Source organism: Balearica regulorum, chromosome 25, assembly GCF_011004875.1.
Source record: "Balearica regulorum gibbericeps isolate bBalReg1 chromosome 25, bBalReg1.pri, whole genome shotgun sequence".
NCBI classification, from domain to species: domain Eukaryota; kingdom Metazoa; phylum Chordata; class Aves; order Gruiformes; family Gruidae; genus Balearica; species Balearica regulorum.
The window spans coordinates 1781586-1800849 of record NC_046208.1 but is presented as its reverse complement, the minus strand read 5'-3'; the positions used below and the strand labels follow the sequence as shown (position 1 = coordinate 1800849).

General features: G+C 43.8%; 1 protein-coding gene across 4 annotated transcripts in view; it reads right to left on the bottom strand.

Moving 5' to 3' along the window:
• KCND3 (potassium voltage-gated channel subfamily D member 3) overlaps positions 1-19264 on the bottom strand; it is a 124283-nt gene that overhangs the window by 21046 nt on the left and 83973 nt on the right. For all 4 annotated transcript variants that reach the window (XM_075775993.1, XM_075775997.1, XM_075775995.1 and 1 more), the window contains exon 3: positions 8360-8522. In XM_075775993.1, the coding sequence (XP_075632108.1) occupies positions 8360-8522 (163 nt within the window). The remainder of the gene's footprint in view (positions 1-8359; positions 8523-19264) is intronic.

The following is a 19264-nucleotide window of genomic DNA, read 5'->3' as shown; positions in this document are numbered from 1 at the left end:
ATCGGATGACAATAAAGTCACTGTGCGGTGCAATTGGCTTTCTTACTGAAGTTGTTCCTCTTGCTCCTGGAGTCTCTCAAGACAAAACTCTTGCATTAGGCTTCTGGGGCAAAAAAAAAATCCATCGCATACCCATCCCATGGTCCTACTTGGCAAATGAAGGCTCTTAAAGGACCGTGTGTCTCCGCTCATGTCCTTACGCTGACAGCCACAGCACGTTGGCTGCATGCCGTGGTTCGGCAGATGCGGTGCGAGAAGCCTGCCTGGCGTGATGTCCCGGGTCCCGGTTCGTCAGCAGAAAGCTGCCGAGTCGTCATGGCTACGTGCTGCTCTGGCCCTTGTTTGTGCATTCCAGCATCGCTTTGCTCTCCCTGCTAGAATGGCTCCTAATTGTCCTGACTCAATCGCTAACGAAGCTGATGCTTCATATGTGGACAGAAACGCACTGGCGCCTGGATACCAGAGCTTGTGGACAATGTGTAGAATTGCTCTCTATTATTGTATTTGTTTGGAGTTAATGCTGAGTTCGGTCTAAATGGCTGCACTTACATGGGGAACAGGTGGCTGAATTACCGTCAGGCAGCGGTCTGCATAGTAAACAGAAGAGTTCTGTACTGTGACAAAGAGGAGAAATGAGGAACTATTTCCTATGGAGCAATTTGTCTGGTGGATTGAACTGCTTTTTCTTCCTGCACAGTATTCACACGCAGACTGTGATTGCCCCATATAGATTTTTTTTTTTTTTTCCAAATTATCTGTAAGTTTTATGCATGCTCTTGCCTGCTTGTGAACCATTCTCTGCCAGTATTTACTGTTGCTCTTCTTGCTCCCCGTGACTGGTCAGGAAAGCACATGCTGTCATTTCTGCTGCCTTGTTTGGTGAGTCAGCAATAATTGCTAGTGCTAAAGCTCAGATAGATGCATTTAAAATTCTGGGTATGAATTGTATCACCATAAAATGGTTTCACTTTATAACCTTGTACATGTATGTGAAGTAACTCTGCAAGGAGCCACCGAGCTAGGGAAAGAAATGGATTTTTATGCATGGAAAAACCTCTGAGTCAGAGAGGGAAGAATGGAAGGGCGATGCTGCTGCAGCATCAGAGTTTGTCAAAACAGCGAGCCTGGCTGTAGCGGGGAGGCAAAAGAGGACGGCAGGCTCCTGTTCAGGCCCGGAGAGGGCCTGCCGTGTGCTGGTTCAGAGCCTGATGTGATGCTGAAGTCAGCAGCAGTTGCTGTTTGATGGGATTTTCATGACCTTCGAACAACAGAGGCTTGTTCTGAGTCAGACTTTGCAGACCAGTGCTGCTGGGTGGAGTGGGAGGAATGGGGTAATGAGATTCTAGGGCTTCTCAAGTTGGGCTGTGTAAAAGACATCTGGCAGTGTGTAAGCAGGGAAATTCTGCAGTGGCCCTTGAGAGATGTGCTGGTAGACTGCAGCATTCCCATCTATCTGACATCCGTGATCGGACACCCGTACTGCCATCCCAGTACAACATGTATCAGTGACAAACCTTGTTCTTCATCTGCGTATCGCTGTCATGGTACAAATTAGTAACCACAATAAGCTTTACTGCCATTTACACCCACTTTTAGTTATGTTTTCTCCTGATCCAGTGAATATGTCTGTATCCATTAATCTAGACCGTATATTGCAGTTGGCACAGGGGTGTTCGAGCCAGACTCAGTACGTAGGCTGGGACCTGCATGGGAGCTAAACTGCACCCGGCTCACTCGATTCTGCATTACTTAGGCAGAGTGGTAAAATAACTAATTAATGAAGGTAACAGCAAAGAATCTGATCACTAGAACCCGGTTCCAAAGTAGGACAGGGCTTCCCAACGTTTTTTGGCTGAATGTTTTGCACATGGGTCGCCTTGACAAGGCGATTCCAGCTTGTGTTTATTTAGACATCTGGGATGAAGTGGGCAACATCAGTCATTACAAATCCTACCGACTGTGCTACATAATGGAGCCATCTGGACCGAGGCAGCCATGCGCAACCCAGACTTCTAACAGGGGAGAGGGGACACCCTCTTGCTGAGATGACCAAGGAGAGACCCCAAGGATGGATTAGTCAGGTTCTTACACATTGCAGGCTGTTATCTGGGGGTGACCGAGACATGACATGAAAGGCTTCAAGGCATGAAACCAATGTAGAGTGGCTTCTGGATGTGTGTGGAAATAATTTCAGCTGGGCATTGGGCCACTATTGGCAACAGGTGTAAATATTTAGATGTACGGTCTTGCTTTGGAGGCTGAACCTGTAAGCTCTAGCTCAGTGATTTCAATCCTTCCTTTCAGAGGGGACATCTAGCTGTCTTACACAATTTGGGATCCAGGGAATTTGAACTAGCTGAACTGATGGAAAATGCCATTTTGCTTTCCTGGACGATATGAAAGAAAAGAGGAAGGATTCCTGGTTGGTTTATTTCCTTAGGGTTTGTTTGGTTTGGTTTTTTTTTTTTTCCTCCCCTGAACTATATTACGGGATGTGACAAATGGGAAACAGAGGAGGAAGAGAAAGAGGTACCTACCGCAGCAAACACGAAATATCTTTTTTTTTAAAAAAAAAAAAAATTAAAAAACCCTCTTTTTCCCTGTCAAAAACTGTTAAATATCAACAACAACAAAAACATTCCACACAGATTCATTGTGGTTGAAAAAACCCATGTTTTTTAAATGTCAGCCAGCTCCAGTTATAACCTTATTGTTTCTCTCTCTCCTTAAGTTCCCAACCCCATCCCCTGCTGGGATCTGAGTCATGTTCTGTCGCTGAGCTCTCCTTAGACAGCTCACAGCTTTGCTCGAGTCGCTTTTTCTGGCCGTTCTGTTCCACACTCTGAAGTTCACTAACCCACCTCCAAAATTTAGGGTGTCAGCTGCAAAACAGAACATTTCAAAGCTGACTCCCCTGCTCTGTAGCAAATCAATTATTATAATGGCCTCATTATTGACAGGTGTGTGGGCCGTCTTTCTCATGGGTACGATGATGACATAAATTGGTATTAAGCATTCTCTTCATCACCGTCTTCTCTCTTCATCCGCTGTGCTGACTGCAGTCCTGTTTCCTGTGCCTCTGGGAGCGAGGGCTGGGTCTGGAACAGGCTGTTTCTAACGTGCCTCTTATGGAACAACCAGAAAGACGTTTGTGTCCTTACTTTTCCTTCCTTTTGGCTTAAGCCCCTTTCGAGCATCTCCATAGTTACCTCTTCATCAGTCTGCAGAGTCATAGCTGCCTGTGTGCAACCATCTCATGAGTAGCGCTCGCTGTCAGGAATAACCTTCCTCCATCTACTTCCTCTCATCGACTTCCATCTGAAAAGAGACGGCTTCTTCCTCGCCCCTTCCTTCCTTTCTTCTGCTGATATTGTCTCTGTGATTGAATGCTTTAATTCATCCGCCAGGCAACATGTCCACTTCTCTGCTTCACCTAATTTATACCACCTACTCTTTGATAGCCTGTGTTACAGTTTTCACTTCTATATTATAGTTTTATGTGAGAGCGGCTCTGCAAAATGATTTTGTCCTGGGTAGTCCTTTCCTTGCCTAAATCTGGGTGTTTGGTTCTTTCCAGGAAACTTATAGCCTCGAGGATGAAATGAGAAGTCTGTTTCAAGGATTTTGCAGTACCTTGCTTGTTCTCATAGAGTCAAAGGCCACCAGATAATAAATGAAATGAACTGAACAGGCTAAGAAGCTGTAGTCCTCAGAAGCATATTTACTGCAGACCTGAAACCAAGCACTGTGATTACTAAAGTTTTTTATTTGTAGATGACAGTTTCAGTTTAGCCCCTGTGAAATGCACCACTAAACCCATGCTAATCCCTCTGAGATTACCAGCCATTTCAGTATCCTGGCTCGCTTTGCAAATCTGACCATTAAATGATAAATGCACTTTAAACAGGGTTTTTTTCACAGCATCTGAGTATTTATCATTCTCCCTCGCCTGGTGTGCAAACGTGAGGAGGCACACGTCACTGTGCAAGAGGCCCCTTTCCAAACATCTGTTTTCCCCCAAACTGAGATGATCTAGAACAGTTCAGTTGGGTAAACTTTAGCCCTGAGGAGGCTGGTCGACAGACCGGTTTGCTTTAGGCTGTTGTAGCTACTTCCAGACATTTCAGCTGCCACTCTACTTCCATGTGCCTTCTGAGGCTGTTCAAAACTGCTTTAAATCTGCTTTTGAGGACTTAGCATCTTCATCGGCATGTATGTTCACGTGTGCAGGGAGCTGGGGCTACCAACCACACAGGCTTACCCTGTAATGCTCTGTTGCCCTTGTTACAGTATTTTTCTCTGTCTTACTATTTTTTCTTACTGAAAAACTGCTATTGCACATTGCTCTCTGTCAGTCACTGGCCCACCTGAGCAAACTCACATTTCTGAGAGCTCCTGTGCAGTTTATTGCCAACTCCTGTTTCCCGAGGGAAAGGGGCATTGAAGGCGATGGGGTCGTACTGCTCTGATTAGTCGGACTGTATTGGAGCCGTTTGGGGAGATATTGAAGGCATCTCTAGTTGTCTTTTCTGAAGTGTCATTCCAGGAACAAGAACACACGCACGTTGCTGCGCTTGGCACAATCTTTCCAGCTGAGGGACCCGAGTTGGTTATTCCAAAGCTGGACAAAGGCAAGAGTCATTAGACCTGGGAGATTAAGGACCAACAAAGGCTCAAATAACACTTTGAAAAACACCTTTCTAGAAGTGTTTTCACTTAAGAGGTCTAGTGTTTTCTTCTCCTTCTTTCTTTTTTTTTTTTTTTTTGTTGCTGTTTGTGCAAAGACGGGGCCTTTGATTTTAGTATTGGTCCTCCTCTTGAGGACATAGGATTACATTTGCCTGTCAGCAGCTAGAGTTTACTCAAGAAGGATCATTCCTGCAGGATTTTTGACCAGTTTGAGTCCAGCAGTCTACAACATTCCTGCAAACCTTGGGAGAGCAATCTGCGCTTCTGGGATCCTTGCTGCACTAAGCTCAAAGGCTGCATCTATTCCTTTCAGTACCGTGTTATCTGGCAGTCTTTCAGCCGTGCATTTCTCTACTGCCCTGCTCCGGTGGGAATAGCCGTGGCTTGGGGCTGTATTCGCTAAACAATGAACTGCTTTGCTTTTTTTCTAATGCTGCTAAAGGAGCAGCATTTCAGTAGCTGTTGGTAGCTGCCTCTGCTTTCTCTTTCTAGGGTTGAAAAGTGGGAGGTGTAGTCCTTCACACCAGCACCAGATAGTTGTCATCGTCTTCACATTGCATCCATGCCGCAAACTGAACGCAGCGAGAGAGAGACTCCACCATTACCTGAATTACAAAGTCATTCTATTGTCAAGCCTTTTAAGTGTCAAATTCTGTTTTAAAACCAGAGGCTGTGACATTCACTGGAGAACAGCATTGTTTCAAAGTCAGGAAGGTCTATTCTTAGCACATCAGTCAAAAAAGAAAAAAAAAAAAGAAAGTCTTTGGGGGAAAAAAAAAAACAATTTTACCAAAATGAACCTTGTCAGAAATGATCAATTCCTCTTCCATTCAGATTGACCCGGTCCTTGCTGCATGCCAGAGGACAAAATTTGATGACACAGCACAATAAATTAAGATTGCCAGATCTCCTTGTAATTAATTCTCTTGCAGCGCAGGTTTGGCAAAGAATAATTTATCTTCAAGGTGATTAAATCACTGGTAGTTTGGTTTTGGGGTGGTGGGTTTTTTTCTTTTTTAAGGAATGTTTCTCCTTAGTTAGTTGAAGAATAGATGCTGATGAGTAACAGCCACCTCCCAGTATTTTATTCATTCTATTTAAATACCTCTTCCTGCTAGACCAGAGCCTCCTCAACAGTTAGGAGACAAAGTTAGGACTGAGCACGTCATAACCCAGAGGGACGTTGGGGCTGTGCTGCGTTCTCCTGGTTTCTGGAGCGCAGCCCCTCAGAAAGCCCCACTGCGCTGCAGAGCCCAGGTTTGCTCGCACCTCGACCTTCAAATCTGTTAATGTCGCAGCCAGCCAATTTGACACCCCTACAGTACTTCTGCCTTTCTTATTTCTCACTGGAAAACTTCAGCCTGAGTTCATAAACAATAAATACTGTCTATAGCCTAATCTTGAAACTACTTGTACGTTATAATAGTTATGATTCTTGAACTAAATAGTAGAAATACTTGAGAAGAAGTTCTAATACATACCCTACAAATTATTTACTCTTCAATTAAAAGAGAAAAATCATTTATTTAGCACACTAGAAACTTAAGAAAGATGTCTGTGTTATTTCTTCAAAGCTGTGTCCTCTAAACTCTGCTTATCAGGAGCTGCTGCTGCTGGGCTCTTGGTATTCAAGGACTGCAAGAGTGCAAAGAGCTTTTTCCAACCTTCTTGAAAAAGCCATGTAAATGTCTTTGTACCTTTAATTAGACGGGGATGGAGTTTTACCTATTGCTAGAATTTTCCTATTCCTGATGAAGGGATTCGGCTCACTGGAGGATGATGCTGGAACAAGTATGCTATCAAAGCAGATTCTTAACGTCCCCATGGACGTCCTGACCATCTCCAGAGAGACTGTCGTTAATGTGCTTCTGTCTCTTTTGTTCTCTTTAGTATTCATGCGGTGATGATCATGTGAAAATTACTCACACTTCTGACTTGAGAAAAGTTTCTTAGCCCAGAAATTCATCCAATATCAAGGGAATTAGAAATTCAAATGGGGGGAAATTATACACTGTGTGTGTCAATACAGCAAACCTCATAAAAGCTGCAATCAATCATATTGGCATCAAAGGTGGTGGCACATTTCTTTGTCACCAAGGGGATCACAGTCCAACAAATAATGGAGAAGGTGAGTCAGAACAAGAGCTCCTGTATGCTGCCTGGCAAGAGGGACAGCCTCCTCTGAAAGCGCAGACCGGGAGTCAGTCCTGGAGCTTCTTTGTGCTGTGATCCATGGTTATGCACGAATCTTGTCTGTTTATTTGTCTTGCCTATTTATCTGCTGCCTAGACTGTACTGTAAAGCAGGTCCTGTCTGTGTGTGTGTGCCATTTCAGTAGAACAAGTGCTTTCTCTCACAGTCCTCAATTATTTGAATGGGCTATCGCACACTGTCCCCTTAACGAGCCTCTCTGCGAGCACTCCAGTCCTTCCCGCGCGTTGCCACCGAGCGCGTTCCTGTTGCAAGTTAAATCCAGATACCTTATGCCTGGGTGCAGCCTCACGTTAGGCAACCCACTCTGCAAACCACTGAACTTCATTAAATGGATGTAACGATCCATACCGGTTTCCCACTGTTCAGCTGCTGACTGAACAGTGTGTGGTGGTACAGAGGGGACTTTCATTATGATACCTTTAGATTTTTTTTGTGTCTATATTATGTTGTATGACTAACCAGATAAACACCTCTCCCTCAGAAATGCCTCCCAAAATTACTGCAGTTTGTTTCACATGTACAATGCCAAAGCTAATGCAGGTATGTGTAAAACCCAGCAGTGACTGCAACTCGTTCCTGCATGATTCTCTCCCTCTCTCTGCTACTCTCCTGATGTGTTTTGACTGCCAAATTTTGTGGTTTTGTAGGTCTTGCATCTCAGCTCTCTGCTTTCAGCTCCCTGAGATGCAAGAAGTAGGCACGGGCCAGATGCTTGCCTGAAGCAGAAATAGCACATCTTTCTACTATTATTCTCCATCAGGTCCCTCGAGTCTTGAATTGCTGGCAGACAGCGTTCCATAGGGAGAAAAAAAAACCCTAGACCTTTAGTTTGCAGTTGTAAAAACCCGATTCTGGTTTTGGTGTAATTTAGCAGACTGAAATAGAGATACGATAAACCTGTTAGACTTTCTTTTGTGAATCAGTAAGCTTATACTGGTAAAAACTGTTTAGATTTTAGAATATTTAGTAATCCTCTCACATTTCCAGGGGCTTTTGTGTATCCCCAGTGTTTTGTCTGTGTTACAGTCTGCAGCTTCCAGGGGTAACGTGTACTGCTAAGTGTATGTTTCTGGATGGGTGTTTTCAAACCTCCAGAGACACGACAGGAACCAAGCAGCCAGAAAGATAAACAGCTTCTGTTAACGATTTAAGGGTTTATGACTATATACACATGTATTTCAGACTGGTGTGTAGCAATAAAAGCCCTATTGCTTGTGATCTTTAAAGATAGGCCAGTACGCCGTGCGTGCCATGAACTAGCTTACCTATAACTAGGTAGTTACCAGTGCGCGTGAAGGTAAGTCCACGCGGGTGTAGGTGGAGGGATGGGTGCGTGCGGGCTGCCCTCTGCAATGCTCAGAATTGTCCCTGGTGTGTCCGAGCCCCGTGGTGACAAGCAGGGGCTGAGATTTCCCGGCAGTTGCTGAGCCCTTGGTGGCCACGCGGGACGGCTTACCTTCTGCGCTCTCCGCTTGTCGGCTCGCTGGTTCTGGTGGTAAATTCGGCTGAAGTTGGAAACAATGACTGGAACCGGCAGAGCAATGACCAGCACCCCGCTCAGGGAGCAAATGGAGCCAAATATCTTCCCAGCAATTGTCTTGGGCACCATGTCACCATAACTAGAGGGGGGAAAAAAAAAAAGGAAGCCCCTTCTTCAGATAAGTGCAACGGCACCAAAAGTCTTTTCAGGTTCCCTGAGTGAGCAGCAACGTGAGCGTCTGGGTCAGACACTCAAGCTTAGAAATCCACCGTGCAAGTGCCAGTTCGTGTGGTGCTGTCATCCTGGAGATGACGATTCACACCGCGCTTTGGCAATGAATGAAGCTAAACCAAAGAAAGGCACTCTTGTTGCAGAGTAGACGTGCCAGTTCAGGTAGCTGCTGAGCAGGATAAATTCACATCCTCGCTCGTTTAGTACCTACCTCTCCATGTAGATGAGCTCCAACAAACTTAAAACTGTACGTCTGCTTGTGAGCAGGTTCATATGTTTTCATTCCCTTGTATCCAGGTGCAAATGAGGACCGATTTACACTTTGGTTTCAAAACCCAGCAGTTTCCTTGCCATCTATACAGTCAGAAATTTGGGGTTCATTCAAAGTCTGGGTTCAGTAAAGGGTGAATTGTCAGGAATATGAGACCAGCTGAAAAAATATTCAATCCTCTGCACTGGGTTTGACCCAGCAATCTTCATTAGCAATTGTAATTTGTATGTTAAATAATACCAGCAGAATCTGAGTTGGAATAATCCATTTTACACAGATGGAAGATGATGCTGGTTTAGGTTCTATGGATTCCACGCAACAGAAATCACTACTCTGTTGAGTGTTTATTTGCTGTTTGTGCTTTTACTTTGCATATTGTAGAAGCTTTCTGCAGCAGTTCTATACTTTAGTTCTATACTCTCCTGCAGTTTGCCCTCTACAAGTGATTTCAATGCTTTCTTCTGCAAATGGTTGATAGGCAAATAAAAACCCATCCAGAAAGCTGGATGTGGATTGCAGTGTGTTCTGATCATGTACCAAAAAAGCTCATTTGTAGCTAATGCCCCTGGAGTATGGTAGGAACATGATTAGCACAGCCACCAACTGAATTTACAGTGAGCCGTTTATTACATGCTTGTGTGCAAACATATATTAATATCAATATTCATTGAAGTAATTTTCATCTGGAGGAAAGGGAAAAGCAAGCAGGCAAATAACAACAGATTTAAAAAAAAAAAAATCTCTGATACTGAAATGACTGTGTGCAAACCACTGGGGACAGGAATTCCCCAAGTACGTCTGACTCGGGAGGACACACTGTACTCTGAAATCCCACTACAAGCAGGTTTATGTGACCTGCCTACAGCCTGGCGTAGAGGAGAGGTCCTAGGCAGGACCTACCACAACCTACTGAAGTTTTGCAGTAGACAGGGAAAGGATGCTAAAATTGAAACCTTGAGTCTAAGGAAGACATCCCTTGTTTTAGGGTGCTTGACATCTGGAGAGGCCCCTAGTTGCTAGCAGATGGTGTTTGGGGTTTCCATGCTGTTCTTTGGGATGTTCTGGTGCTTGATGCAGCAAATATTGAAAAGGCAAATGATGAGGCTTTGGGCAACGTGGTCTAGTGGAGGGTGTCCCTGCCTGCAGCGGGGGGGTTGGAACTAGATGATTTTTAAGGTCCCTTCCAACCCAAACCATTCTATGATTTACAGTTGAGGCTTTATTTTTACCTTTGATGTCAGTATATGGCCAACAAAGAATTTTTATGGGAATAGAGTTGAGCTAAGACTAATTTACATCCAAGGGGAAACCCAAGTATTTCAAAGCACCTTTTTTATCAGCTGAACTTCTTTCCCCCGTCCAAGAACTCATTGGTATGAAGGTCTCTGAAGAAAAGCAGAATGCATTACACATTAACTGTTTGCTCCTGGGGGTCTCTCGTGCTCTCCTTCTAGGATGGGTGGCAAGACAGTGTGGCCAAGCAGCTGGGTAAAAGATATCATTGCTGGGCTATCACACTCGCTTGTGTCCGAGGAAAGGCTTAGTTTCAGGCTAAGTGACAGCTTTTCTTTGACACTTTCAGGTTTTTGGGTTTGGTTGGTTGTTTGGTTTTTTGGTGTAAATGCTTCAGGCTTCACTAGCTGAGGTTTAATTATCCCAAGCAGAATCCTTTTCCTGCCTTCACCTGCATTAAAACCCCTCAGAATACCTCAAATCAATAAAACCCTATTTATGTCTATTAACTTTTTAGCTGCTGCTTTATGCAAAGATAGTTTAAAAGCTCTTGCTAAGTGACAAGGTCTTCTGTCTCATTTAACACTGTTCTAAAAAAAAAAAAATCTTTCTTACTTTTCTTCTGCCACCTCTTAACACAATAAGGCTGAAAATTAATCATATGCCTCAAGCATGATCTCAGTGACCTGGAGCACTGAGAGAAAGCCCTTCTGTGCATTTGTAGAAAGTACAATAATAAGTGTCTGGCTCACAGTCTGTCTTGTAGAGTTTTTTTTTCTTACGCGCAGACTGAGAGTTACCTCATTACTTGGGACTTCAGAGAAAGTGCTTTAAAACCCCATCAGGAAAGATCAAACTGTCTCGGAGCACGGAGGATTTTGCTGGGGAGATGTAGAACTTCATTTGCAAAACTATTATGAGAGATGCCGTGGTGAGACGTTCTGCACTGGCTGGAACTGGCTGCACAGGAACGAGACCTAAAACTTGTAACGCTGACTTCTGGATCTACCACAGAGTTACCTGCGGAGAGAACGCTGATGGATTCGTCCCTCTGGGCTTGCATCGCACATCGTGCGCTTGCAGCCATGTTCTCTGGCCTTTGTGATGTGAGTGATACCGATGTTGGAAAGGTCCTTGCTTTTTGATCACAGTAAAACCCAGCTATGCTTCAGCAGAGCCTGGTCTAGATCCCCTTGTACTTAATGAGAAACCTCCCTTTGACTTTGACGGGGTTTGGAATGAACCTATAAAGTTGCACTCGTTCTACTCCTGTATTGACATATGCAGCTACTGCAATATTAATTGCTGGAGTGACTATTTTTGTCCTGATGCTACCAGGAGGTATTAATGGCCACATGGCATATTTATAAGAGATACAGTGCCAAATAATCTCAAATACTGGATTTCAGTTAGTACTAATTGGGCATTTTAAACCCAAAACTACTTTTCCCCAGACTGGAATGAGAGAACTCAACTTTCCCATTAATTTGTTTAGTAAAAGGCAACTTGTCACCTAAAAAATTTCTTCTACAGAAAGTGCGTTTTAAGTAATTCATCAATAACCTCATTAGAGCAGCAAGAAGATAGAAGAGTTAGGTAATGATTAACATTCAGAGGGTCTAACAGGATGTTTGAGCCTGTAATAAAACAACAGGAGGCTGCAAATTCAGTAGACTTTTTTTAATGTGACCTCTAGTAAATCATTTCAGCTTTCTGTACCTCAGTTCCCCATTTATGAAACGGCAATTGGTTACTCATTGTTTGCCTGCTTGGTTAAGTAAGTGCTAGGTTCTTCCGAGCAGGAGCTGCCCCACAATCTGAACATACCCAACACCCAGCAGTGACCCCAAAGTGCTGCTGCGTTACAAATATTAGTAATGCAAGGCAGTTGTACAGAATTCTGGAGTAAATGCAGTCTGCACGTGGCTCCATGCTTGTCCAGAGATAAATGCTTTGTATTGGCTAGGTCAGATGCGGAACATGCCTAGAGATAAGCAGCTTTTCTATTTATTTTGCCAGGAATCCAGTTAGATGGCAACAGATTCAGCCAGTTTTCGGTTGCTGAATTCATAGCTCCAGTTCCGGGCTGTGCTAGGTGAGATGCACGGGCTGCCAGACGAGCAGCGGGGCGTGCGAAGGTGTGCGACCCCCGGGAGGAGCTGCCCTTGCTGCTGCAGTCCCTTTGCACGGAGCGGTTCTGGAGCCTCTACGCCTGCATCCCATGTCTCAAATGACATAGCGATGGTTTGCCCCCTTTTTCCTCCTCCTGGTGTCCCCTCAAAGCCCCCTTTCCAACCAAGGAAACACTGCCAACACTGAGGCTCTTACTCGCTGTACACAGAACGTAAAGTTCGAGTAAAGCCTTAGACAAACCAGGAAAAAAACAAAATAGGAAATTACTTTTAAGGGGTCGCTCTCTGGACTGGAAAAGACTGTGAATGCAGAATTTGAACGTTTTTTTTTATTATTTGTACTGGGACTTCTGTCATCTTTGACTATAAAAGGGGTGATATGTCACTCACCCTAATTAGCAACTATTAGCCTTGGCAACATAACGTGCTGTTGTTTTTCTCTCTGTCAGTACAGAGAATGTTACCAAACAGAGGTCACTGCTTCTGAATTCTGGCTTTAGCGGTAGAGGTGTCTGGACGCTGCTTAGCTCCCCAGCTGGAGACAGCAATAAATAAGGTGCTGAACAGCTCATCAAATGACTCACGCTAAAAATAGACTCTCAGCAGCATCTCTGATGATCCTGTCCCTCTGTGCAACATTCACAGACCTAGAAATAGGGAATCATAGTCAAAAGGCTGGAAGATCCTATGGCATGGAGGCATTGGAAGGTGCTATGGCAATAACAGCTCTGTGGGGACAATGAAACAGCTTTTCAGAGGATGCTTTTTTCCAGCAGCCTTTATATGTGCTGACTTTTCAGGCGGTGCAAGGCGTGCACCTGGGGAGGGGCTTACGGTTCATAAACTACTGTTATTGCATAGCTCTTGTCTCCGCGGGTTTCTCTAGCTGCAGAGGAGAGGTTTGGTCCCACCGAACAGCGGGTCCGGCAGCGCCGGTGCAGGCTCCCGTGCCCCGGGAGGTTTGGTTAAGGTCGCAGAGCCCCCACGAGAACACGGGGATGGCTGGCTCGGGGATCAGCCGGTCAGAAGAGGGCTGTGCTTTTTCTAGTCGCTATGTTTAAATGGTCAAGGGACATTTCCTGCCTAGTGGTGCAAAACCTTGTGGTTTTCATGCACAGCCTAGGAAAGCTGAAATAGCTCACGGAGGATGGAAACAGAAACAACGCTGCTTCAGATGATTTAGTATTTCTGCCTCATGCTGGCATTAATGGCTCTTTGAGAGCTGCTTTATCTCTCTGACCTTTTGCCCGGCACAGTAGAGTCAGAAGAAGATTTCACTCCAGCCTGTAAGCTTCTGCTTTTAGAACAATAAGGGCAGAATAATAACATTATGTACCGTACAATAGAATATGATTTTGAAAGCTTTTTGCATAAGAGAGAGAGAATAAAGCATGGAATTAGCATGTAGCTTTCCAGGTGCAAGAGATCCTTTTTTATACTGTAAGTAAATCGCTGCGCAATGTTTTGATTTGCACAAAGGAGGAAAAAAATGTCTAAAATTCAGCTAGAATGTTTCAGTTGCAGCGCAAGACTGCGTATGTTGCATTTGACAGCTCAGAGGAGCTCATGTCCCTCCATTTAATAGGTACGAGTCCAATGTAATCATGCTAATGCTGCTTTGAACCTCCAGTGAAATAATGATCGTGTCACTTCCAATGATACAATGAAAACAAAAGCAAATATTACTCATTCCTTTCTTGTTTTGCACATGACAAATGAGCAGGGAATTAACAGCTATGGTACGGGGGCTGGGGATAGTTAGATCTTTTGTTTAGGATTTAATTCACGGTTCCTCTGCCACATTAGCTGTTTCATCATTCCTTGCTGGAATTACCCCGTCGAAACCCACAGCTCTCCGGAGCACAGCGAGCTGCTGCTCCCGTGTGCCGTTTTCCTGCCCGCTTGGGTTTTATCCTGGCATGTATTCGTACCTCCAGCTATGCAAAGATGCTGGTGCCTTTCTCAGCAGAGTCATACCAACTTTCACTTGTGATTTATTAAATTCCCATGTACCGGGAAGGTGGGAGGAGGGCTCTGGAGCTACTGAGGCAGTGGTACCATCCGACGGATTGAATGCAGACATGCGATGTAGAACTGATGATGGAGCGCTCCTGAGTCGGAAAGCTGACTCTGTCATGGGCTTGTTTTATGGCTTCAGAAAGACAGGTCTGCTTTCTATCTGATTTTTCCATGTCTGTAAGTGAGATTGAGATATTTTCAGAGCCGTCCCGGACAAGTATTGTGAGGATTAATTAGTTAATGCTGACATGATATTTTGAAAATATAGGAGAAGTTTTTTGAAAGCGTTTTGCAGACGCAGGCTCAGTAATCCGTGTCCATAAGGACAGTCTGGTATGCTATGTCAGCTTTTTAAATATACTAATCCTAGAGGGAATGGGATGCACTGACGGATGCCTGAGAAACCTGACACGTGAGGAGCCTTGTGGTGCCTCCGGAAAGAGCGTGCTGCAAACAGAGCCGTAATGGCTTTGAAGGAAGAGAATCTATAAACAGGCTGTCAAATGAGAGACTTGAACAGCAAATCAGCTGTGTCCGGGGAAGTACAGAGCCTATTTCATGCTAGGATTCTTTTACATTAAATATACTTATTTTCTGCCTTGTTTTGAGCTGGGCAGCTCCCCAGCTGGGTATTCAACTTCTGCAGTATCTGGCTTGGTTTTACACTACTGTTTTCTTTTTTTCCTGGCATATTTTATTTGTTAATGTTTTCGTGGCCGCTCTCATCCTCCCTAGATATTCTGCTGAGATTACATCCATCAGCCGAGCTGCGAGGGATGAGTGCTGTAGATGCCTATCTAGATGCAGCAGAAACTCACTTTAGCGCTCAGATTCATTTTGATTTTTTTGTAAAGCTGTAGTCAGCAGTTATTTGGTAGGGATTTTCCAGGTAATTTTGCCTTTTGATTTTGTTCTGGTTTATTAAGTCATATTTGTTACCGAGTTTTGTATAATAAAAGGACTAAGAGTTGTATCTGAAATCCTGAAGAAAGGTGTGATGCTGTTAGGCCCTTTTCTCACGCTAGCAGAAGTGAACGTACAGTGAAATGGGAAGACAGGAGAGGGATTTCTGTACAGTGCAAGAAGTTGCCTCATTGGAACTCACTGTTTCAAGATACTGGGGGACCTTGCTAGAGCTCCACGCAAGGACTGGCCAGCTATCTCTCTGTTGACACTGAGACCGTGTAGTTACATCGCCTGGGATGAAAAAGGATCACTCGGAGGAGATGCAAGTTCTGCTGCTTCTCTAACAGTGAGAATTCAAAAGAGAGGCAGGTTATTCCCCATCGACTCGCTTACGGGGGGTCTGTATCCTGGGTAGCCCGTACCGACCCTCCCCAACGCCAAAAGAAGGTATTAGATGGACTTGGGGTCAGGTGTAGCCTGCTCGTTCCTGTACTTGTACAAGAAAGGTGACCTAGCCGAAAGTCTCTGAGAGCAACTGGTGGCATAAATATTCCTTACAGCAACAGCAGGCACTGCCCAAAGAACCAGGAATGTTTATGGAGACTCGGGAATAAACTGAGTAGGTTATTTAATACATTGAGAATACTTAATATATGCACACACTGGTTGCATTTATTCTTCCTGGCTTGGATCAACTTCTCAGCCTGTAGGCAGTTAAAACAGATGGTCTGAATTTGGGTAACATTCAGACCTTGAGTTGAAGCTAAAAATGGAGTTTCATTGGCAAGGAAAGTAGGTCAGAAAACTAAAGCCCCTAGTCCTAAAATGATGAAAGGCTTCTAATCAAGTGTTCTCTATTACCATTCATTAAAAGGAGCAGGGGAGGAATTATTATTAGAGACCTTTGAAAAAGGGATTACAATGGGAGTGCAAGCACCCTCCTTCTGCAAGGAGACCTGTGCGTTTGCAAACCTGTTTTGGTGCGAGAGATGGGGCAACCAAGAATGTTGCTTCCCACAGCCCTGCAGGCTGGGCTGGAGATGGGAATGGCTTTCCTCATGGGAACATCGGCAACTTTATCTCCTGCTTCAGTCACAGGAGTGCTGAGAGGAGAGCCTCTTTGCATATCCTCTATTAATACCTTCACGCTAATAATCCTTTCCACGCTAATGCTGTCATCCACCTGACTCAGGTTCTGTCATTTCATCGCCTCTGCAAATTGTGACTTGCACCATATCTGAGACTTTCAGTCAGTGATTTCTTTGCTCTTCAGCATTTCCAAATGTGTGCCAACTGCTAGAAATCTTTCTTCGTTGTAGCCGACGGGGATTATTCAAAGCAAACGGGAAACCTGTACTGGTTAACGCAGCTCAGCATAGTGTTTCAGCCCTTGCTTAATATTAAGCACATACTTAATTCCTGTTTGCTGAAAAGTTGATAACGCGCTTGTTCACATATTTTTTTTGAAATGGTACTAAGATGAATGTTTGTTCTTTGCATTTGGCAAACCCAAGCTAATACACTGTCATTACTCCTCTCCTTTTCCCCTCAAACTACCGCTGGAAATGACATTTCTCTGAATGGAGAGTTGCTTGCATTTCAGCTCTGCCAGCAAATGCATTTTTAGAGAGAGTGCCAGAGAGCTCCTGTTTGCTCTCCCTTAATGGCAGGTGTGGATGGTCTGCCTTGATCCTTGGCAGGATAACAGAAGTAGGGACTGAAATCTGAACATCCTGTCGGTGTATATAACTCAGAAATGACGTGCAGGGTGATTGCTGCTTAGCAGAAATAGCGCTTGACTATGTCATACACATCTTACTGATGAAAAATAGATGTTTTCTTTTTTTATGATATCTCAGGTTTCTCCATGACCACTTAATAAAGCATTAACTAGTTTTTCGACCAAAAAAAAGGAAAATTTAAACTGTTGATTTAACAGTTATTCAGAGAAGAAGAGGAATTGGGTTCAATGTAGATATATAAGAAATATATAAGAAAAGCTGAGACCTCTAGTCTTAGCATCCACACCTTACTGTCTTTTATTCCTGATGTTTATTCATTCAGCTTTTCAGAGGAAGCTCTATTCCTTTTAGTTCTTGCAACGCTGATATATCTAACAAAAAGTGATCTGGGTTTTCCTTTGCTTCATGCATCGCCAGGCAGCTATGCTGTCATCTAAGTTTTTGATCCTCAAATCTCAGTTTTGGTGGTGATAGATGTAGCGGAAAAAACCTTCTTAGATTTTTTTCTTTTCTTCTCTCTCTTTCTCTTCACCATCAGTTGAGGAAAAGCTCGCTGGTTTACCATGGCAGTGGGGATTTATTGTCATACACAAGCACAAAAAAGCCCACCCCTTGCTGTGTATCTGCGTATTGTGGGGTTTTTCCCCCGTGAAGGTGAAAGTATGATGCTACTTTCAAGGACTCCTGCTTCCTTGGTAATTGAAACTTTTCACCCTGAACCTGACAGCAAGTTCTTTTTTGGTCAATATTTAATTGAATTTAAATTCTAATATGGGCACTAAGACTCAAATCCATTTATAAGAATTAGCCCTCGCGGTGGTGCGGGGCAGTCGCGGCTTCTCTTTGGCCCTTAAACCGCCGAGCTGTGGCGTGCGTTCCAGTGGTAATGAGGCACCGCGCTCGGCTCTCTGTGTTTATTTAGTTTATTTTGATTAACCTGGGCTATAGGCTGCTCCCTGCACGCAGGCAATGGCAGTTCTGATGCTCGGAGGTGTCTTGCCTAACAGCTTGTGATTATCACATGCTTAAAGAAGTTACTCTACATACTTAGTAATTAGTTTACAATTTAGCATTGTTACCATTTTACTAGCATGTCCATCATTATAATTTGCCCGTAAATGAACGGAGGTCTATTTTATCCAATAGAGAGCGCACACCAACTGAAATAAGGCTAATTAAAGTGGAACGGCAGCTTTGCAGCCTCCCACTACTGGGCGAGTCCTTCCTCTTGCGTTTTCTCATGGAGACCCAAAGCAATATTTTAAACCTTCATGTTTTCTACAGCCGTCAAGCATCAATGATACTCAGGAAATATTAGGAAAAAGTCCTGAGTGTTATTGTCCGTCTGACCATCATCTGATGCAGGCATCTGGCATGTTAGCAACAAAGTTCTTCTCAATAACACATACTTTTAAAAAAGTGTTTGTTTTAATGGAAAATAAAATGCTCCAGATTAAGACATAGTTTATTTCTGGCTGCATACACTAAAGGCCTTTTAAATTACTTCATTCATTATTAATTCAAGAAGAATCCTCACATTACTTGGAGTGAAAACCTTATACAATTACCAGATAGTAGAATCCTTTTTTTTTTTTTTTAGCACCTTAAAGCTCTCTGTAAAAGAAATTTTTTTGGAAAACATACAGGCTGGAGAGGGCAGTCAGTGCATTAAGCAATTAGACTTTTCACCCAACAGCAGGGTTGAAGGCTCCCTGCCCCGTCTTAAATTCTTAACTGTGGCGTCAGCTTAAAGGAAATGCTGGGGTTTTGCTTTCATTTTATCCTCATCTTTTTCTTTTCTGTCTTTTTAAGCAGCTTGAGCGTCCATGCTGAGCCATGTCACATTCAAAATGATACACATACTGTGCATTTTAATGAGCTGCTAACACTGATTATACAAAAAGCAATCTCAGAAATATTTACTGAGTTTAAAAAAAAAAAAGCCTATGGGGAATTAATTAGCTTTTTAAGAATTGGGTTTTTGAAAGCCTCAGATTGTGGAAAAGTTGAACTTGGACTTGGAAGCAGTTTCAAAGGAGTCAAAGAAGTGAGCAGAAGAAAAAGGAGTAAGTTGTAATGGAGTATTACACGTCCCAGGCATCTCCATACTGGTCAGAAGATGCATGGGAAGCTGTATGTATAATTGTATGTATAATTGATTCACACTCCAAAAGCTCTCTGGGAGAGGAATGCCATGCAATGCCTGGATGGTCTGTAGAGCCTTTCCGCAGGGACAAAATCATTGGAGCCTGGCCAGTGCCCTCCACCGTGTTCACGACCGCAGATGTAGAAAAAGTCTGCTCTGGATATTTGGCCAAGTCACAGAATTGTGGTCGTATCTGCGCTT